Source organism: Mesocricetus auratus, unplaced genomic scaffold (assembly GCF_017639785.1).
Source record: "Mesocricetus auratus isolate SY011 unplaced genomic scaffold, BCM_Maur_2.0 Super-Scaffold_100007, whole genome shotgun sequence".
Classification (NCBI taxonomy): domain Eukaryota; kingdom Metazoa; phylum Chordata; class Mammalia; order Rodentia; family Cricetidae; genus Mesocricetus; species Mesocricetus auratus.
Window position 1 is genome coordinate 92,522,763 of NW_024429191.1, and position 19,130 is coordinate 92,541,892.

Here is a 19,130-nt window from a genome sequence, read left to right on the forward strand (position 1 = left end):
AATGACCTGGAACACACTCCCATCTAACTTCAGAAACCTGTTTGAATTCACACGCACTGTCTTCCTGTATTGAAGGGTCCCAAACTGGGTGAAAATGGTTTTATTTCACATGCAGCAGAACAAAGGGCAGAAGGTGACACATCCAGTACAGCTGCTGACCACAACGCAGTGACCTCAGTAGTGGTGAGCAGCACCCATAATTTAAACAGTTCACGGTCAGTGACGTTGCTATCCTCAAAGTAATCCCAGATATTCCAGGGCTGAAGGAAACCAGTCTCTGGAAAGCTCTTGGATTTACTCTATTACCAGGGAAAATGATTCTTTTGACCTTCCCCTAAGGAAACTAAAACCTGCTAGCTAAGGACACTAGTGGGGAGGTAGGTCAGGTGACCTCTAGACAGAGCAAGGATGCTCCCAGGATGTGGGGACTGAGGGATACAGTTGTGCTGCCTTTTTCCTAGGCAGCAAACAGCTGAGTCCAGTACTCTATTTGCCCTTCCCAGCTTCTATGGCAACTGAGTTCTGGGCTATGTCGAGGCTTACAAAAGTCTCAGGCCTGGAGCAGCGGGGTCATGCTAGCTGAGGGGAGACAGAGCACTGTTGAAGCAATAGGGTCTGGTAATTCAGTTCAAGCATAGCCCCTCATCTCATCACTTCCAGACCCAACATATCGCTGACAGTGCTCTCTGTAGCTGGGAAACGTAGGTGTTTTGGTGCAGCACGAAAGGACAAAGTCTAGTGCAATGTGTGTGACCCTGAGACTTCCCGGGTCCAGCCATGTGGAGGGAGAGGGAGTGACCAAAGCAGGAGGGGGCAGAGTGGCAGGTGTCTTCCCTTGAATGTTAAGGGGAGCACAGCAGTTTATTTCATGCCAAGCAAGAGGTAGTGAGTAGGATGTCCCATTCCCACTGCTGGAGGTATGCTTTTCCCAGAAAGCCACCATTCCCTCTTCTGAGGAAAACCCTGGCACTCTACCGTTTCCCTTCCTATCCCCAGCTGGGGCTATCAGGCAGTGTCCCCTGTCCTGCTGAGATGTCCATAGGACACAACGCACCACTGTCAGGACAAGCACCTCACTTACTCAGCAGCCACCTTGTGGTGCTATTGCCTACAGAAAAGGGAGTGGAGACTACAGTACTCCAGGTTCTCTCTGGGCCACTGCTGCCCACTCTGGTTCAGGCAGCAGCAGTGCCTACCAGCCAAGCAGCATGGAACACCAGCGGGAGGAACAGCCTCCCGTGCCACGCCTCTTCAGGTAAGGGGGATAGAGATGCAGTTCTTGAGGGGCTTGGAAAAGCGCTCTTCAGCACTCCCTCTGGTATCAAGGGATGCCAGTAAAAAAGGGGAACCAACTCTAGGCTCAAAGTCCACCATCCCAGGGCAGCCAGTGAAGCCACAGGCCACTCCCCACCCACACAGTATGGCCACTTCAAGTCACACAGGCAGATAAAACAGGTCCTTTTAGGGGCCCAAGAATAGATGATCACAGCAGCGGCCTGGCTCCTGACAAACATCCAGGGGCCCGGTCTATGCCACGCTATAACACTGTCCAGGGTGTCCAGTGGCTGGAGTAGCCAGAGCCTGTCTCAGGTCTCCTCCTTCCCAGTCGTATGGCAGCACTTGCCGGGGTCATAGGCTCCCCCACTGCTCCACAGGAGGAAACTGGTCCACTTCACCCACTTCGGTGCTCAGCTGCTCCCCCAGAGCAAAGGACAGCTTGTAACGAAGCCGCACCTTCTCCTGGAACAGAGGCTGCGGGTGAGAGTCCGTGCGGGAGTTCCCTCTGCAGGACACTCGACTGTCAGAGCGCACCTCGTTCACCCGCGCACACCCATGCTAGTCCAGGGGCAAGAAAGGCGGTACTGCTACACGTCACCTCAAGACTTCAGACAAGAGGCTCAGGGGTGGTTTTCCTCTGTCCAAATCTGGGGCAGCGGAACCCCAGGTGGGACCCCAGATGGATGCTGTGGATTCTCCCATGCTTACCTTCATTGGGTTAGCCAGCAGCATGACCTGGGTAATGGCTGCAGGGGGCTGGATAGGAGTAAATGGAGAAAGTTCTGTCCCAGAGGGTGGCTGCAACTTCACTTTCATTGACTGAAGATAAAAAGAAGCCCCTCTAAAACAGTGGTCCAGGCGTCTGAGAGGGACTAAGTGCAGGCCACTCAAAGGCGGTCAACAGTAGGTTCAGGGTAAGGGAGGCAAGGGTACCTTGGGCACTGCGGCCTGCAGCACGATGCTCTTGATTGGCAAAGGAGCTGTGTTCAGCATGGACACCACCACCACCAGCACATCGGGTCGTCCCGGGGGGCACTCCTTAGCAAAGTGGAAAAGGATGCGGAAGCCATTCTTATCATAGGCTGTCACGGGAAGGGCACTGCCTGCAAGAAGGGTCCATCAGTGAGTATGATGGGAGAACACCAGAGGCGCTGCAGAGCCTAGCGTGCTTCAGTGCAGGCAAGTGGGGTGGCGAAAACCAGCGAGACCCAACAGTGCTCCCCTGTGGAGCAGAGGAGAGGCCCGAGGCTATGGATACTGCAGGAAGTTGAGACAGAGCCGAGAATGGAGGGGCACGCCTTAATCCCAGCACTAGGGAGACAGAGGCAGGCAGTTCTGAGTTCAAGGACAGCCTGTCTACAAAATGAGTTTCAAGACAGGCAGGGCTACACAGAGAAACCCTGTTGAAGGGAAAAAAAGGCAGAAGTAGGCCAGAGAGACGGCTTAGTGGTCAAGAGCACTTGCTGTCTGCAGAGGGTCTACTTTCCCAGCACCACATGGGGCAGCTCACAACTGCCTATCACTCCAGTTTCAGGAAGTCTGACCCCCTGAGCCCTGTGGGAACTCGCACATCCATATACTGAGGCACACACGTAATAAAAAGACAATCGTTAAAAATCTTTGAGACAAGTCGGGCGTTGGTGGCGCACGCCTTTAATCCCAGCACTTGGGTGGCAGAGGCAGGCGGATCTCTGTGAGTTCGAGACCAGCCTGGTCTACAAGAGCTAGTTCCAGGACAGCCTCCAAAGCTACAGAGAAACCCTGTCTCGAAAAACCAAAAAAAAAAAAAAAAAAAATCTTTGAGACAGCAGGCAAGTAGACCCTTAACTACAAGTGACCCCTACGTAGATAGAACCACTGACCACAAACCTCCCAACACATGAGACCTGCTGCCTGTCTCCAAGACTTACTAGGCTTGATCGATTCCAAGGGTACATGGACACTGGCCAGGGAGAGCTCTGGGGCCCTCAGAGGGCTGCCCTGGGACTGGAAGGCTGGTGACTGGAAGAGAGGGCTTCCAGGCCCTGTGGAGAAGGGCAGGAGAGGCCTGGCTGGGGTAGAGGTGGGAAGCAGTGGGGCAGCGGTGGCCCCAGAGGAAAAGCAAGAAACGGGTTTCACCAAGCCTGAGGTCCTGGGGGGAGAGAAGGAGAACAGAAGTCAGAAGGCAGCCTACAACTGCTGGGCCACCCCTCAACCAAGGCCAGTCCCTAGCGACCCCAGGCCACCAGCTTCCAGCCTATTAATGGGACCAAAAGGGACCCCCATGCCCATCCTCTGGAGCCTCCCTCTGACCTGCATGTGACACGCCACCCTCAGCCACCCTCTTCTCCCATCCATTACACTTTGGCGTCTTCCAGAAGCTGATCAAGGGCATCTAGGCGGTTCGAGGTGCTGTCACCCAGAGCTGAGCTGTGGTACTCTGGGGCTGCAGGCTCAGCCTTTGGAACCGAGGCTGGGGCAGGTCCAGAAGAGAACATGAAGGAACCAGTGCTGGGGGCTGGTGCACTAGCTGGGACCACAGGAGCTGGGAAGGGAGCAGGAAGGGGAGCTTGGGACACACTTGAGGTAGAAACTGGGGGAGGGAGCATGGATCCATCTGAGGGGCAGCAGGCCGCAGACACTGGCCTGGAGTTGGGGTTGAAGAAGTCCAGATCTGATGATGGCTCACTCTGTACAACAACAGAAACAGCAGGTGAGCGAAGGCCCAGGAGGGGCTGCACCAACCCGAACCCAGCAGGCCCTTCTCAGGTACCCCAGAAAATGCTGGGGAACAACCCTCAGAGGCAGCATGTCCCACCTACGGTGGACAGCGCTCTAGAGAATACAGGCAGCTCTGGCTCTAGCAAGGGCAGCCAGGCAGACTAGGTAACGAGGGAGTCTGGTGCGGGAGCACTTGAGTGATGCAGCCATTGTGATGCCTCTACCTGGAACAGGGGCCACTGACTGTTTCCAGCTGACTCTTTGGAAGCAGTGGGGGCTGGGTCAGCAAGGCCTAAGAACACAAGAAAACTCAATGAGATGAGACCCTGGGCTGAGGCAGCCACCTTCCCACTCCCCCAAGAATGGTCTTTTGCTACAAGAGACATTACTTGATGATGGGTAAGGAAAAAGTATTCCCTTACAGCTAGATTGTGAAGTAAATCCACTTCCACCCTTACAGGAGACTGCAGGGCCTCCCAGGAAGAGAGGAGCTGAGCTGCACCAGAGCCCACCATGTTCACCCTGCAATCCACAGTGGCCTCTGGAACATGGCTGACAAAGCATGCTAGAGGTCCCGTAGGCCTGGTGCACACATACCCAGGCAGAGCAGCTCCTCATCCAGCAAGGAGAGGGCACTGCTTGTGCTGTCAGGCCCTGGGGGAACCTCAGCCTGGCTGGACGAATGGCTTCGTGGAGGCCCCGAGGTCTGGGGAGGCGGAGGGAGGATAGGGATGCCTGAGGTAGGTGGGGCAGGTGCTGGGGCCAACACTGGGGATGAGCTGCAGGGGGTGTCCAACTCGGCAAGGTCGATGAGGGTGCCTTGGCTACTGCAGTGGTCATTTCCTGGATGGGTTGACACAAGAGGAACAAGAACATTCAGGGTGAATCTTGTGCCTGTGTATACAAGGTGCAACCCCGGGCACACACACTAAGACTTTAGCTTCTGACCCAAATCAGTAGCAAGTCTTCTAGGGAAACTGGAAACCAGGCTCAAGAAGGCAGAGATATCTCCAAGTATACCTTCTGCCTCGGGAAGTAAAAGATCACTTGAAAAGGCTAGGAATTCCCTAAGGCCTTGAGAGTTACCACTTGTGGCTCAGTGGTCAGGATTTGGGGCTGGTCTGGAGAGTTCAGAATGGGAAATCATAATATATACCTTCAGAGTCTGGCATGGTTGAGGTGGTCACCTCACCATTGATGATCTGCCCTTCGATAATTGTCTTGTAAGAGCTAATAACCCTGGAGAGGTTGTCACTGGCCTGCAGGATGTCCCCTAGAGCAAAAGAAGACTCCTCACTGTGTGGGTTGTGACAACTCTCACACCCATCCGAATTCTTGACTCATCCTTGCCAAATATTCCTTTACACTCACCCAAACTGTTGTCATTGTCTTCTGTCTCACTGGCTAGTTTAAATAACGTCCTTCTCTTGTTCTCACACCGATCAAACAGCTCCTGAGAGAGACCCAGACATAATAATCAACTTCAGAGTCCAAAGTCATGAACTCGATGTGGGATGCCCCTACAGACCACAGTCACTGGCAAGCTGGGACCAGAGCATGCACATTCACCTTTGTGCTGTCAGTATCTACTATACAAGGTTGCCCTAGTCATGTCTAACAACTCAAAGTCACTCAGAAGCCACAGCCTAAGTGCAATAATGTCAACATCAGGGTCTCAGGGAAGTCTCCCACACATGTGTTCCCAAGGCTTAAAGGCAGAGAGCAGGAGTGAGCACCTAGGGTGTTATCTCTGGAGTCACAGGAAAGCACTTGCACCAGGAGTGTTAGCTGTGTAAATTAAAGCCACTGCCCTTCATTCCCCTGCTGCCATGAACAAGATCAGGAAGCAAGCATGTCCTCACCAGGACAGACTCCCACTTGGGGCTCTCTGCCCACAGCGGCTAACCTTCATGAGCTCTTTGTCAGCCTCCGACGAGCACTCTTGGCTGTAGTGAAGCAGCATCTCGTGGAGCAGCTTGACATTGTTGTTAACTTCCTCCAACGTGTGCAGGCGCTTGGTCACTTTCTGGATTCGTGCCTCATCCTGCCTCAGCCAAGAGGGTGCAGGAAAAAGCAAGTTCACCTAGCTTGTCTTTCAACCACCAGGCAGGGCTCATTCCTTACCCAACAGCACAAGGGCAGAGGCCAAGCCTCAGAGCTCTGCTTAGAGTGTTTCCTAGGACTACAGACCTCAGACTAACCCTGAGCTGTTCCTGTGCGGTGACACCTCCCACTTGCGACATTCACACCCTCCACTTCTCTGCTTTCTCCCACAGAAAATACAAGGCTCCTCCTAAACTCACTCCAGTTCAGGGCTGGTGCAGAGTGGACAAGACAGCCTAAGACCTCGGGGGAGGACTTCTGCTCTGTGGTCACATGCTTCTGTGCCCCACGCCCAGAGGACCAGGGCCCACTCACTTCCTTCACCATCGACTTGATGAGTTTGTTGGCTTCTTGTAGATCTTCTGGGTTCCTGCTTTTCAGCAGCTTCGCTAAAAGCTGGAAGAGAAGGCGTCTTAAGTGAAGGGCAGGTAGTATGTGCATAGCCCCACTGGGCGCCCGGACCAGAAGAAACCGGAGCTCCCTGCAATACCACGCCAGACCGCATTTCACGTTTGGTAGGGTGGCTAGAGCCTACAATACCACCTCAGGAGAATGAAACAGAAACATTCACATTCAAGATCAGTCTAGGCTACAGTGAGATACTGTCTCAAAACATCAAAACAAAAAAGCCACCCACTGACACATTCACGCTGCTACTGCCACCAGTCACCTAAAAGATCTCTAGGTCCAAGATGTACTTTACCTTGGATTTCTCCTCATCATCAAAAACGGGGTTTTTGGGACGAGGTGGGGGAGAGGGGATCAACGTTCTGTCCATGGGGATGGGGGGGTCCGACTGCACTATGCCTGAAGAGACACAAATGGCAGAGTACGTGCTCAGGCGATGATTACCTTGTCACAACTTCACACACCAAGGGCCACACCCCTATGGGGAGCAGGAAAAAGAGCAGGCTACTCTCATCTCAACCTAAACACCAGCCGAGTCCTTCTGACCAATGCACTCTACAGGAAGAGAAGGGCAGGACCCTGGGGACGCCCAGCATTCCTTTCTCTTCTTTGTCCTGACTGACACTCAGGGCCACCCTGAGGCTAATGGAGAAGTAAGCACATACCTTGTCTCTTCAACATATGGTAGGCATCTTTGATCTTTGCTTCTTCCGGCAAGGCCAGTGTCCAGCTAAAAAGCAACTCGATGACCTTAGTCTTCACCTTTTCAGACACCCTGTCTCCCAAGTACTAGGAGGAGAAATGAAGTGAGAGTCTAATAACTGAGACACCGAGGAGGAACCACTTTCCTCACACTGTGTCCCCTCACTCTAGCTCAAGCCTACTTAAACAAGCCCCACACACTCTACAAAGACTCGAGAGCGACAGAGCATGCAGTCAGGACAGGGGCCAAGATCTCATCCCTGTGCTTCCATGCAGCTGAGACATTAAAAAGGAGGGAGGGGAGCTGGAGAGATGGCTCAGGGGTTCCAGAGGTCCTGAGTTCAATTCCCAGCAACCACACGGTGGCTCACAACCATCTAGGAGATCTGGTGCCCTCTGCTGGTATGCAGGTAGAACACTGTATACATAATAAACATATTTTAAAAAAGGGGGGGTGTAGTAAATATTTATTTTTATTTATGCATATGAGTGCCAACCACATGTATGTTGGTGCCTGTAGAAGCCACAAGTCGGTGTTGGATGCCCTTGAAGCTAGAATTGCAGGCATTCATGTGGATGCTGAGAACTGAACATGGGTCCTCTGGGATTGTAGCAAGGGTTCTTAACCACTGAGCTATGTCTGCAGCCTGGTAACAACGCTTTCTTTTTCTTTTTTTAACATTTACTTATTTTATGTACACGAGTGCTGCTCTATCTGCTATGTATATCTGCATACCAGAAGAGGAAATCAGATCTCACTACAGGACCTCCGGAAGAGCAGCCAGTGCTCTTAACCTCTGAGTCATCTCTCCAGTCCCCATAACTATATTTTCTTAAAGAACTTTCTGAGAATGCCACCAACATGAGCAATGGCTTCCTCTGTTTAGAGACATCCAACAACAGACCCTGGCCGGTGGCGCAAATAAGCAAAATTGTGTACTTGATGTGAGCTAGGAGCAGAGTACTAGCTGTGTACCCTCTCCCTGCACACACAACCACATTTATGCTGGGAGCCCATCAGGAGGCTGCTCAGACTTCCGACTGATCAGCCACACCTGGTACCTCTAGGAACCAGGCTTGCAAGCACACGACACAGCATCATCTTTGTGGAGATGTTAAATGATCAGGAAAGCCAGTAAGATGGGAGATAGGAAGGGACATACAAGCAGCTTCCAGAGCAAAGGAAACTGCTACCGACTGACCTTGGGCGAGACGACTTTGATTAACTCGTTCAGGAACCGGAACTTGCCCACTTCACTGTGAAGTCTCCTCCCACAGTTCTTCATGCACGCCTCCAGCACCTGAAGCCACACAGGCAGGCTGTGACGGGAGCCATGGCACCCGAGCCCCTGGTCCCCTGCAGTGTTAAGGACCCTGTCCCAAGTGAAGGGATTCACTGTGTGAAACGGTGTCCTCTCGCTTGGGAATGGAGGTTGAGCCACAGAACCACCCACCACAAACCCTTCCTTCCAATGGCATGAGATGCTACACCGGGCTGCAGGAGGAAATGCTGACACCCAGAAACCAAGACAGTTTGCTGCCAGACATGGAAGGCCTTCCACAAAGATACTGATTTGGAACCTTAGGAGGAAAACCAAGTTCCAAGGAGAAAAGTCCCTCTGGCTATTCAGGGTTCAGAGTCCTTGCCTCAAACTGACCTTTTGTTGAGATGACAGGGCGTTCCCCTTGCCTCCTGTGTTGCATGTTACTGTTCTGCTTGGGGTCCCATCACTTATGTAGCTTGCACATGGCAGTGTCCAGGTATGAATGCATGTATGTGTATGCCAAGTTAACCTCAGGCATCCTTCCTGGGATGAAGTCTCAATGGCCTGGGACTACCAATTAGTCTAGGCTGACTGGTCAATACCTGTCTTTACTGCCCAGAATCACAGCTGGCTATTTATGTAGGTCCTAGGGATTGAACTCAGGTCCTCATGCTTACAGCACTTTACCAACTGAGCCGTCACCCTCAGTCCCCGGGTTTCTTCTCTGCTTTTCTGTTTTGAGGCAGGCTGGTCTGGAACTCACTGAGGTCTGCTTGCCTCTGTCTACTGGGTACCAGGATTAAGTGTTCCACAACAAATGCTGACAGTGTGGTAACATGCCCAGTGGCTGTTTCTTTCTTCCTTCCTTCCTTCCTTCCTTCCTTCCTTCCTTCCTTCCTTCCTTCCTTTTGATTTTTCAAGACAGTTTCTCTATGTAACCTTGGCTGTCCTGGAACTCACTCTGCAGAGCAGGCTGGCCTCAAACTCACAGAGATCCGCCTGCCTCTGCCTTCCGAGTGCTGGTATTAAAGGCATGCACCCGACACTATTTATTAAATAAGCACACACATAGGAAAGGGCTTGATTCTGTGTGCACGGGTGCTGGTCTGCCTATGTCTTTATTAAATAGGCACACACATCGGAAAGGGCTAGATGCTGTGTGCACGGGTGCTGGTCTGCCTATGTCTTTATTAAATAGGCACACACATAGGAAAGGGCTTGATTCTGTGTGCACGGGTGCTGGTCTGCCTATGTCTCTGCACCAAGTGTGTACAGTGCTAGGAACCTAGCAGAGAGCACTGGAGGCCCTGAAACTCAAGTCACAGATGGCTTTACACTTCCATGTGGAGGCTGAGAATTGAACCCAGGTCCTCTGGAAGATCAGCCGTGCTCTTAATCACTGAGCCATCTTCCCCAGCTCCCAGTGGTTTGTCTCTTTAAAGAAAGGTTTCTCAACTGCAGCCTAGATGACATTTTAGACTAGCCACTCTTTGCTCTAGAGTTGTCCTATGTATCTCAGGGTATTTAGCTGCACACCTGGCTGCCATTCTCTAGACACCAGCACTATCACACTACACCCAACAATAAAAGTACCCCAGATACCATCAAATGTCCTCTGGAGACCAAAAATGTCTCCCTGAAAAGCACATGCCTGTAATACTAACACTTTAGATTCAGAGATGGAGACAGAAGGAGTGAGATATGTATAAATAAATAAATAAATAAAAATTAACCAAAGACATGACTGTCCTTGAAAATCACCATTATAGAGCTGGGCAGTGGTAGCACACCCCTTCAATCCCAGCACTAAGGAAGCAGAGGAAGGAGGATCTCTCTGAGTTTGAAGTCAGCCTGGTCTACAAAGTGAGTTTCAGGTCAGCCTGGGCTGTTACACAAACAAACCCTGTCTTAAAAACCAACCCCCCCCCCCCAAAAAAATCGCTGTTGTAAAGGTCTTGGCTTCATTGGGACACAGCCTCTACACTGTCACTCTGTGTCTTCGGGACTCAAATGAACTCAAGGACAGAACAGACCCCAGAGCCCTCTAAAGCTGGCTGTTGTCTGGGGAGCAGGGAAGCACTTGCGGTCCCCTCACTAACCAAACACTCAACTCTGCCCTGCGGCTACGACTACCAGCACTTCTTCACCAGCACAGGCAGCATCCGAAGCTACGCCACCAGCTATCTACCAGGCTCTTTTTTGGATGGCTGGCTCTTTTTTGGTTTCTCAATGCAGTGTGGGGTGATCTGGAACCTGTTTTGTAGACCAGGCTGGTCTTGAACTCACAGAGATCAGCCCAACTATGGATCTAAGAACTACAGATCTACTACTAAGTCCTCTCTGAGCACTGGACTGGACTGCGGTCCTCCCTCCCTGCGCAGCCTCCCTGCCAGGTCTAGAGGCATGAGTACTTGTACACCAGCGGACTGACGGATTCTAGATATGCCCAGCCTGCATCAGGGACTTTCTCCTGGACTTTGGGCTTGAGCCTGTTTATCACCCATGGCCTAATGGTTGTGTGAGGAAAGACCTGAGCAAGTAAGTGAACATCCACCGCTTTCATCTCCGACGGCAAAGACCTACCGTGAGGGCCTGCACTGCCTCCCATTCCTGTGGAGACTGGATCTTGTGGGCCAGGAGTCGGACAGCGATCTGGGGCCTGGCAGACAAACACACTACAGTCAGTCTGCAGATGGAGGGCCACCCGTCCCTCCTTGGTCAGGCTCAGGTCCTCTCTCTCTCACTGGACTCACCCTTCAAGCTCTTTGTTGATCTGGTCACAGAAGCCAATGATATACTCCCAGTCTTCCTGGCGGTTAGAAGGGTTGGTAGCTTTATCTTGGAACACAACAGAGGAAAACCGTTAGAAGAGCAACTCACAGCACAAAGTTGTGTTCGCAATTTTTAAATACAGTAAATTTCCTTCTACATGTAAATCCTGCTTACTGCCTAATATTTTTGGAAATTGCAATAAAAAAGTGAGAAAGCCGCCAGGTAGTGGTGGCGCATGCCTTTAATCCAGCACTGGGGAGGCGGAAGCAGGCAGATTTCTATGAGTTCGAGGCCAGCCTGGTCTACAAAGCGAGTTCCAGGACAGCCAGAGCTACACACAGAGAAACCCTGTCCCCCGAAACCAAAACAAACAAACAAATATAAAAAAAATTGAGAAAGCCTCATGGAGGTTAAGAGTAGATCAGAATCCAAAGGACAAACATGGACGATTGAAGTTCTCCCTGACACACTCATGAAACACACATCTCACTACACACCGACTGCTAAAAAACAGAGCCAAGTGCTCAGCAGGGGCCACGGCCAACAAGGGTCTCCTGAGAAGCTGAGGACGGGCTCAGTAAGGCAAAAAATAAATAACCCAACCTTTCCTGATGCTTTGAGGATTTCTGAAGTTCCACAAATATATCTGCCTCTAATTAAACACCTACAAATCTTGTGTGGTCTGCCCCTGCACAAAGAGTTCAGCATCTGTATAAATGGTCAAGAGCATTCTGAGGGTTACAGAACTTGTAGAACTCCAGCAGTTTCCTGCTACTTTGGTATCTGTGCCAAAAGAAGACGACTCAGCTGAGGGTGGTGAGTAGGATCTGAATTCTGCTATTTATGTTCAGGGCTTCAGGCTCAGACAAGAGGAAGCCAGAGCCACACATCTTCTCCAACAGTCTCTATCCTCTGCAGAGACAGACCTTCCACAGTACATGTTGGTTCTAAATACGGCTGTTTTCTTTTTTACATTATTTATTTGGAGAGTGGGGTGGAGCTCAAATACTGTGAATGTAAGTCAGTGAACAGGTACAAGAATTAGTTCTCTCTTTTTATCATCTGAAAATCAAACTCAGACTTAGCAGCAAGCACCTTTACTGAGTGAACCACCACCACCCCCTTTTAAGATTCTTACTCTGTAGCCCAGGCTGGTCTTGAATTCACAATGAGCCTCCTATCTTGACATCTCAAATACTAAAATTGTAGGCATGCAACACCACACCAAGCTCTGTGTGTGTGTGTGCGCGCGTGCAAGCACATGTGCTCACTTGGGGTACAACAAGATTCTGTAGTCCCCCACCCACAAATCACCGTAAGGTGGGGGACTGAATCCTAAGAACCTATCCTTCCACCAACAACGGGGCATCCAAGCAGAGGTCTTCCTAGATGGGCTGGAGCTGCCTGACAGCAGTTCTGGTCTGGCTTCGGGAGGAAGAGTCTCCTGGATAAAGTTTGTACTTACAAAGTGAGGCCTTTTGGCATAGGCCTGTGTGGCAGCCTTCTTGGAGGTGTGTTACTGTGGGCAGGCTTTGAGGTTTGAAAAGCATACACCATTCCTCAGCTCTCTCTGCCTCATAGTTTATTTCAAGATACAAACTCCAGCCACTGCTCCAGCATCCCGCCCACGGCCATGCTCCCACCATGATGGTCATAGATTCACCCTCTGAAACTGGAAGTCTCAAGCTAAACATTGTCTTCTACAAGTTGCCTTGGTCATGCTGTCTTAGCCAGTGCAATAGAAAAGTCACTAAAGCAGCCTGCAATCTCATCACTGGACATGGGAAGGTGAAGAAGAATTCCAAGTAGGCTTATCTCAAAGTTAGAAGTAAACAGAGTTGCCGGGCGTTGGTGGTGCACGCCTTTAATCTCAGCACTCGGGAGGCAGAGGCAGGCGGATCTCTGTGAGTTCGAGGCCAGCCTGGTCTACAAGAGCTAGTTCCAGGATAGCCTCCAAAGCCACAGAGAAACCCTGTCTCGAAAAACCAGAAGTAAACAGAGTTAAGAGCAACTAAGTGGTAGAGGGCCTGCCTAGCATACAGAGGCCCTAGGAACATACAGAGGGGAAAAAAACACATGGCTGGGACTTTTATTTGTTTTGAAACAGGATCTCATATAGCCCAAGCTAGGCTCCAGCTCCCTATGTAGTCAAGAATGATCTTAACTCCTGATGTCCCTGCCTCTGCTTCCAAGTGCTGGGATTACAGATATGTGCCACCAAGGTGGCTGGTCTCAAACGTGAAAGATAATTGGCAAGACCTTCCAAATGGCAAGCACAAACAGGGGTTATTTTATTCAGCAGTGTACATTTGATAAGAAATGGTTGGCAGGGGCTGGAGTGATGACTCAGTGGTTAAGAGCACTAGTTGCTCTTCCAGAGGACCCAAGTTCAATTCCCAGTACCTACATGGCAGCTCACAACTGTCTGTAACTCCAAGATCTGACACCGTGACTCAGACAAATATGCAGGCAAAACACCGATGCACATAAAAATAAATAAATTAAAACAAATGGTTGGTCATCCTACACCAATCACCAGACACACTAGTTATCACCAAGGTCTCCTGGTCCAGGGTGACTCTTCTCAGGTATCAGTGTGGCTTTGCTACACTAATCCCTATCATTTGGGATGCTTCAAGTCTGCAGATGAAACCAAGAAGCTACAGGACTCAAAATAAGACACCGAGAAGCCAGACCCATGCCCAATGCTTCTGTAAGAGACACAAAACCGTGGAAAATGGGAAAACCATCTTCCAAACAGTAACATAGGGACGCTCCCCACAAAACAATAGTCTATAAATGAAACTCTCTTCCCAAGCTTGTTCAGCGTCCAACAGCACTGCTGCCTCCTTTTCACAGAGTGGAGGAACACGGCCTGCACACGGCACAGAACGCTGAGCAGACACAGTGCCACTGCCCAGCGCTGGCAGCTCAGTAGGCACACCTGTCGCTCACAGCAAGTAGAAACACTGCTGAGGGTGGTACTAGGTGACTCCAGCTCTCCTAGTGCCCACCCCTTGCGCCCACCCCACTCCCTCACCTAGCAGAGGCACCAATGGCGTTCTCCCCTGCAAACCTGGCCAGGAACCCTCCTCTGATTCACGGTCTATTTTGGGTGTCAATCTCTGCTCCTTCCATTCCTCCAGATTTCCTGCTCTCCTACAGGTTGTCAGATGGCAAGATGAAAACAAGCAGCCTTGACTAAATAAGCAGACCCAAGAGCAAAGGAAGGGTCAGGTCAGCCTGCGCTGCTGCATCTCGAACCAAAGGAGAAATGGGCACAGTTGCCCTGTGTCTCAGGCACCCATGGAAAACCAAGTGCTACAACCATCGCAGTTGTCTGAGACGCTCAAAAATAAGACACTGGAGGAGTACAGAACACAGGCAGGCCCGTGAGGAAGTTGTGCTTCGGCGTGAGCATGAGGAAGAAACCGGCACATAACCAACTCTGTAACTGTGCTACTTTGATGCACAAATAAGCCTGAGAACCCATCACTTCTCCTTACTGACTTCCTGTTTCTATATACAGTGCCATTGCTCAAAAGCACCTAGGTCTGCAACCCTACTGTTGGCTCCTGCCCTTTCCTTACCCACTCCTGGCAATGTTGGAGTTGCTTTTGTTTTTTTTCTTGATTTTTTTTTAATTTAGAAACAATCATTTACATAACAATCCCCATTCCCTCTCCCTCCCATCCTCCCTTGCCCCCTATCAACCCACCCACACCCGCTCCCTAAAGACAGTGAGGCCTTCCATGGGGGATCATCAAAGTCTGTCACATCATTTGGGGGAGGGCCTAGGTCCTCCTCCGTGTATCTGAGCTGAAATAGTATCTCTCCATAGGGAGAGTATCTCTCCAAAGTCCATTTGTACTCTAGGGATAAACACTGGCTCCACTGTTAGAGGTCCCATAGACGGCCAAGGCCTCCTAGCTAGCATCCACATTCAGAGGGCTTGGTTTAGTCCAATGCTGGTTCCCCAGCTTTACGACTGGGGTCCGTGTGCTCTCACTAGGTCAGGTCCGCTGGTTTTGTTGGTTTCTCCAGCACGGTCTTGATGGAGTTGCTTTTTGTGAAAATTTTTGTTACATTATTTATATATTGTCTATGTGGGAAGGGAGTAGGAGGGAGGTATATGGTATGTCACAAGTTTCCACCACGTGGCTTCCTGGGATCAGACTCAGGTCTAAGGCTTGGTGGCACGTGCTCTTACCTGACCCATGTCTTTGTAAATCTCTCTTCTCTTCCACACCCCAACTTCTTGCTCCTCCCAGAGCTTCTTTTCCAGCCCGTTTCCCTCACATTCTGTGTCACACACGACATCTGGGTTGGAGCACATAGCCGGTGCCGCAGCTCACATGGGGAGGTCAGGGGACAACTCTAGAGTTGGTTCTCTCCCCTCCACATTCATAGGGTTCTACTGGTTGAACCCGAGTGTAGCCAGGCTTGCACAGCAAGCATCCTTACTCATTGAACCATCCTACCAATGCTGTTTTCTTTTTGGAAACAGAGTCTCCCTCTGTAACCCTTAATGGTACTAATTCTCTATGTATCCAACTAGTCTCGAATTTGGGGGGAGCCTCCTGCCTCAACCTCCAAGTGCTGGGGAAACAGACGTGAGCCACCACCACACTGGGCTTGTTCCCGTCATTCTAAGTAAAGCCTGCCATCAATCCTCCTGACAGGAATGGGAGCCTGCTAACTGTCAATACTTTAAACACCTCAGGCAGCAATGTCCAGTGTCTCAGAATTTGGCCCTAACTTCCCAGTTTAACTTCCCCTATACTCCTATAGCTGTCTAACCCTAACCCTGCTACTCTGTGTCCACACACCGCCACACACTGTTCGGGATGTTCCTAATCTTTGAGGCCTAGCTTTGATGATGTCTCCTCATGCTCTGTCTTAGGTCACTCCCCCCTCCCCTCCCCTGACTACCTAAAGAAACTGCATTTTATTACATTTCCACCCGAGTCTCTGCCACTTCATCTCTAACCATTCTGCCACCACACCCCCAGAGCTGAGGGCAAAGACTACTTGAGTTTCCTGGGCTTTTTGCTTTAGTTCTGTCTCTGTAAGGTTGGCAGAGAACCCAGTGTCACAGAGCACCGTTTAAACGTCATTAATTATTGTGCTCACTTCAGCAGCACATAAACTAAAACTGGAATGCTTCGGAAAACATTAGCATGGCCACTGCACAAGGATGACATGCAAATTTGTGCAGTGTTCCATACTTTAAAAAATAAATAAAATACCCCCAACCCCCCAGACAGGGTCTCACTATGTAGCTCTGGCTGTCCTGGAACTTGGTCTGTAGACTAGGCTGGCCTCAGATTCAGAGATCTGCCTCTGCCTCACAGGTGCTAGGATACTCCACGTGGCAGAGGCATGCTAAACACTAGCTGCATGTGCCAAGCAGGACCTGAGAGACAGTTGAAGTCATCAAGACATGGTTTGTGAGGAAGACTGGGTTTGAGGCGCTGAACTGAGCTGAAGGGAGCAGGGCTTTGGGGTTAGTGAGAATGACTCGTGCTGGTGGGCGAAAGTGTCAGAAGGCCCCAGGGAAAGGCAGGGAATGGCCAGAGACAAGCTGGGGGTGGCAGGCCTGTGAGGGTGGTAAACTATAGCTGCTCTCCTGAGGGATGCATGCTGAGTGGACCAAGGAGAGGCTGCTGCAGTAACTCAGGCAAGCCACGGGTGACAAGGGCGGTATTGCCCGGTTCACTGGATTCGGTCACGAGAACCGAGAAGGTGCACATCCGAAATCCCAGCAGCTGGGAGGGGGAGCAGGAAGACCCGGGTTTGAAGCCATACTGGGCTTCCGGAAATCCTGTCTCATAAAAACAAAACAAAACACCAACCCTACTGAGCTCAGCTTAAATCACTTAAATTGCCCCACTTTGCCCATCCCGCCCTCCCAGCTCAGGAATTCCACTCGGCTTATCAGCGGCATGGTTTTAGGGAAATGGTCTGAGCCGAGTCAGAATATCTTCCCTGAATTGTGGTAACAAGAGCCTGTTTTTCTAACTGGGGTACTTGGTCAATGTTTTTATTTATTTTCTTCTTTCCAGACTGGGATTGGAGAGCCAGGAGGTGGTGGTGCACACCTTTACTCCTAGCACTCGGGAGGCCGGCCAGGTCTACACAGAGGACTCCAGGACAGCCGGTTGCGCTCTACAATGAATCCTCTTTTTTTTTTTTTTTTTTTAAGATTTTATTCATTGGCCTGGCGTTGGTGGCGCACGCCTTTAATCCCAGCACTCGGGAGGCAGAGGCAGGCGGATCTCTGTGAGTTCGAGGCCAGCCTGGTCTACAAGAGCTAGTTCTAGGACAGCCTCCAAAGCCACAGAGAAATCCTGTCTCGAAAAAAACAAAAAAAAAAAAAAAGATTTTATTCATTTATTATGAATACAACATCCTGCCTCCATGTATGTCTGCACGCCAGGAGAGGGCACCAGGTCTCATTACAGATGGTTCTGAGCCACCATATGGTTGCTGGGAATTGAACTCAGGACCTCTGGAAGAGCAAACAGTGCTCTTAACCTCTGAGCCATCTCTCCAGCCCTACAATGAATCCTCTTAAGCCAAGTGTTTTCACTTTTGTTGACAGGGTCACTATCTGCCTCATTTAGTGTTGAACTCACTTGTTGGCCAGGCAGGCCTACCTCTTCACCCAGAATGGCTGTACGCTGGGTAAGTGACTTTAACCAATGTCTGCAGTCCAGCACTCTGCACTCCTTGGAGAACTGTTCCATATATAGGGACAACTGTCCCGTGGCCTGCCTGCAACACCGAACTTTGCAAATGCAACCTTACTTTTCTTCTCCTTGGGGATGTGCGCCCCTTCAAGCCTAATCTCAATCTCCTGGAGGTATCTCTTAAGGCGACGGGGAGGCAACAGTCTTCACACCCAAAAGGCCGGAGCTTGTCCTCAGTGAAAGATCTTGGCACAAGGCTAGATGGCGGCACCCTACTTTCTGTCTCCATTAAAGAGGCTCCCCGGGGCTGGCCCTTAGTAAAGCTAGTTTATTAACCCCTGGTAAGGCGTCATTAACCAGCCTCATTGTTAACCCTCACTAAACACAGCAACTGCCTGCTAACGTTAAACCTTTCTTTCTTCACAGCAACGTCAACTGGTAATGGCAGCAACACATCGATACAACAGCAGCTTCACACTGCGAGAGACAGACAGACAGACAGACAGAAAGTGTCCGTCCCTTCAATGCATACTTTGCAAGCCATGTAGTTACTCTGTTCCCTGTAGTCGCTCTTTGGGAAAGAATTCTCGCTTCAGGCACCCCACCCGAGGGAAGCGGGGATACGGAGTTCAGGGTCACCGTTCCCGGGGGACCAGCCCAAACGCGGAGCTCTTCTCGTTCTTGGGGGCTTTGGGGTGCCACTTCCCTCGACCTCCCCAACGCGCCTGTGCCTGACAGCCCGGAGAAGCGGGCTGTCGCTTTCCCCGGGCCTGCTAAACCTCGAGCTGCAGGCGTCGCGCGCGCCGCCGCTGCCGCCGCGGGGAAGGGACCTCCCTGCTCGCCGAGGGGTGTGAGCGCGGGATGCTCGCGGCGAGGCCGCGGAGGGGAGGTCGGGGTGAGGGAGGAGGGCGGCCCACGGCCGGAGGTCAGGCGCAATCGGCCCCGGGTACTCACTCAGCCAGGACTCCAGGCTCTCCCCTTCCGCCTCCGCCATATTGCAGCAGCCCGGTCCGGTCCTGCGGCCTCAAACCTCGCGAGATTCTGCGCGAGCCGCTCCGGGGCGGGGCCTGCATGGGGGCCTGAGAGAGCGGAGAGCTGCCGCCGGCAGGCGCGCCAGACTGTGTCGGATGCCGGGAGGAGGAAGGGCGTGTTTTGTTGCTTCTTCCTCGCAGGGGAGCCCTGACGTAAAAACCCAGACTCGAGTAAACTG

The 19,130-nt window shown here is 51.3% G+C and overlaps 1 protein-coding gene and 1 non-coding gene across 4 annotated transcripts; one reads left to right on the forward strand and one right to left on the reverse strand.

Moving 5' to 3' along the window:
• Positions 1-85: 85 nt before the first annotated feature.
• Gga3 (golgi associated, gamma adaptin ear containing, ARF binding protein 3) lies at positions 86-19,129 on the reverse strand. Of its 3 annotated transcripts, none has more exons than XM_005069924.4 (17): positions 18,875-19,129; positions 11,210-11,294; positions 11,040-11,115; positions 8,394-8,492; positions 7,155-7,278; positions 6,785-6,888; positions 6,397-6,477; positions 5,885-6,022; positions 5,350-5,431; positions 5,135-5,251; positions 4,576-4,821; positions 4,203-4,270; positions 3,619-3,947; positions 3,189-3,409; positions 2,212-2,381; positions 1,987-2,097; positions 86-1,740 (listed from the first exon to the last, which is right to left on the reverse strand). In XM_005069924.4, the coding sequence occupies exons 1-17, from the start codon at positions 18,912-18,914 to the stop codon at positions 1,630-1,632; spliced, it is 2,202 nt and encodes a 733-aa protein (XP_005069981.1). In that variant the 5' UTR covers positions 18,915-19,129; the 3' UTR covers positions 86-1,629. The 3 variants fall into 3 exon arrangements, with proteins under 3 accessions (XP_005069981.1, XP_012968817.1, XP_012968819.1); XM_013113363.3 differs by having other exon boundaries at positions 86-1,752; XM_013113365.3 differs by lacking the exons at positions 11,040-11,115; positions 11,210-11,294; positions 18,875-19,129 and having other exon boundaries at positions 86-1,752; positions 7,155-7,219.
• Positions 16,354-16,460, forward strand: LOC121141609. Its single transcript, XR_005878589.1, has one exon. It is a non-coding gene; the product is annotated as a U6 spliceosomal RNA (small nuclear RNA).
• Position 19,130: the final 1 nt, after the last annotated feature.

What these genes read in the sequence shown, in the direction of transcription:
- Gga3 (XM_013113363.3), bottom strand. Translation starts at nt 18,914, where the DNA reads ATGGCGGAGGCGGAAGGGGAGAGCCTGGAGTCCTGGCTGA. An exon ending in AGGCAGTGCAGGCCCTCACG is followed by an intron (nt 8,493 to 11,039) that starts GTAGGTCTTTGC and finishes GTGTGGCTTCAG; the next exon opens with GTGCTGGAGGCGTGCATGAA. An exon ending in TCAAAGTCGTCTCGCCCAAG is followed by an intron (nt 7,279 to 8,393) that starts GTCAGTCGGTAG and finishes TTCTCCTCCTAG; the next exon opens with TACTTGGGAGACAGGGTGTC.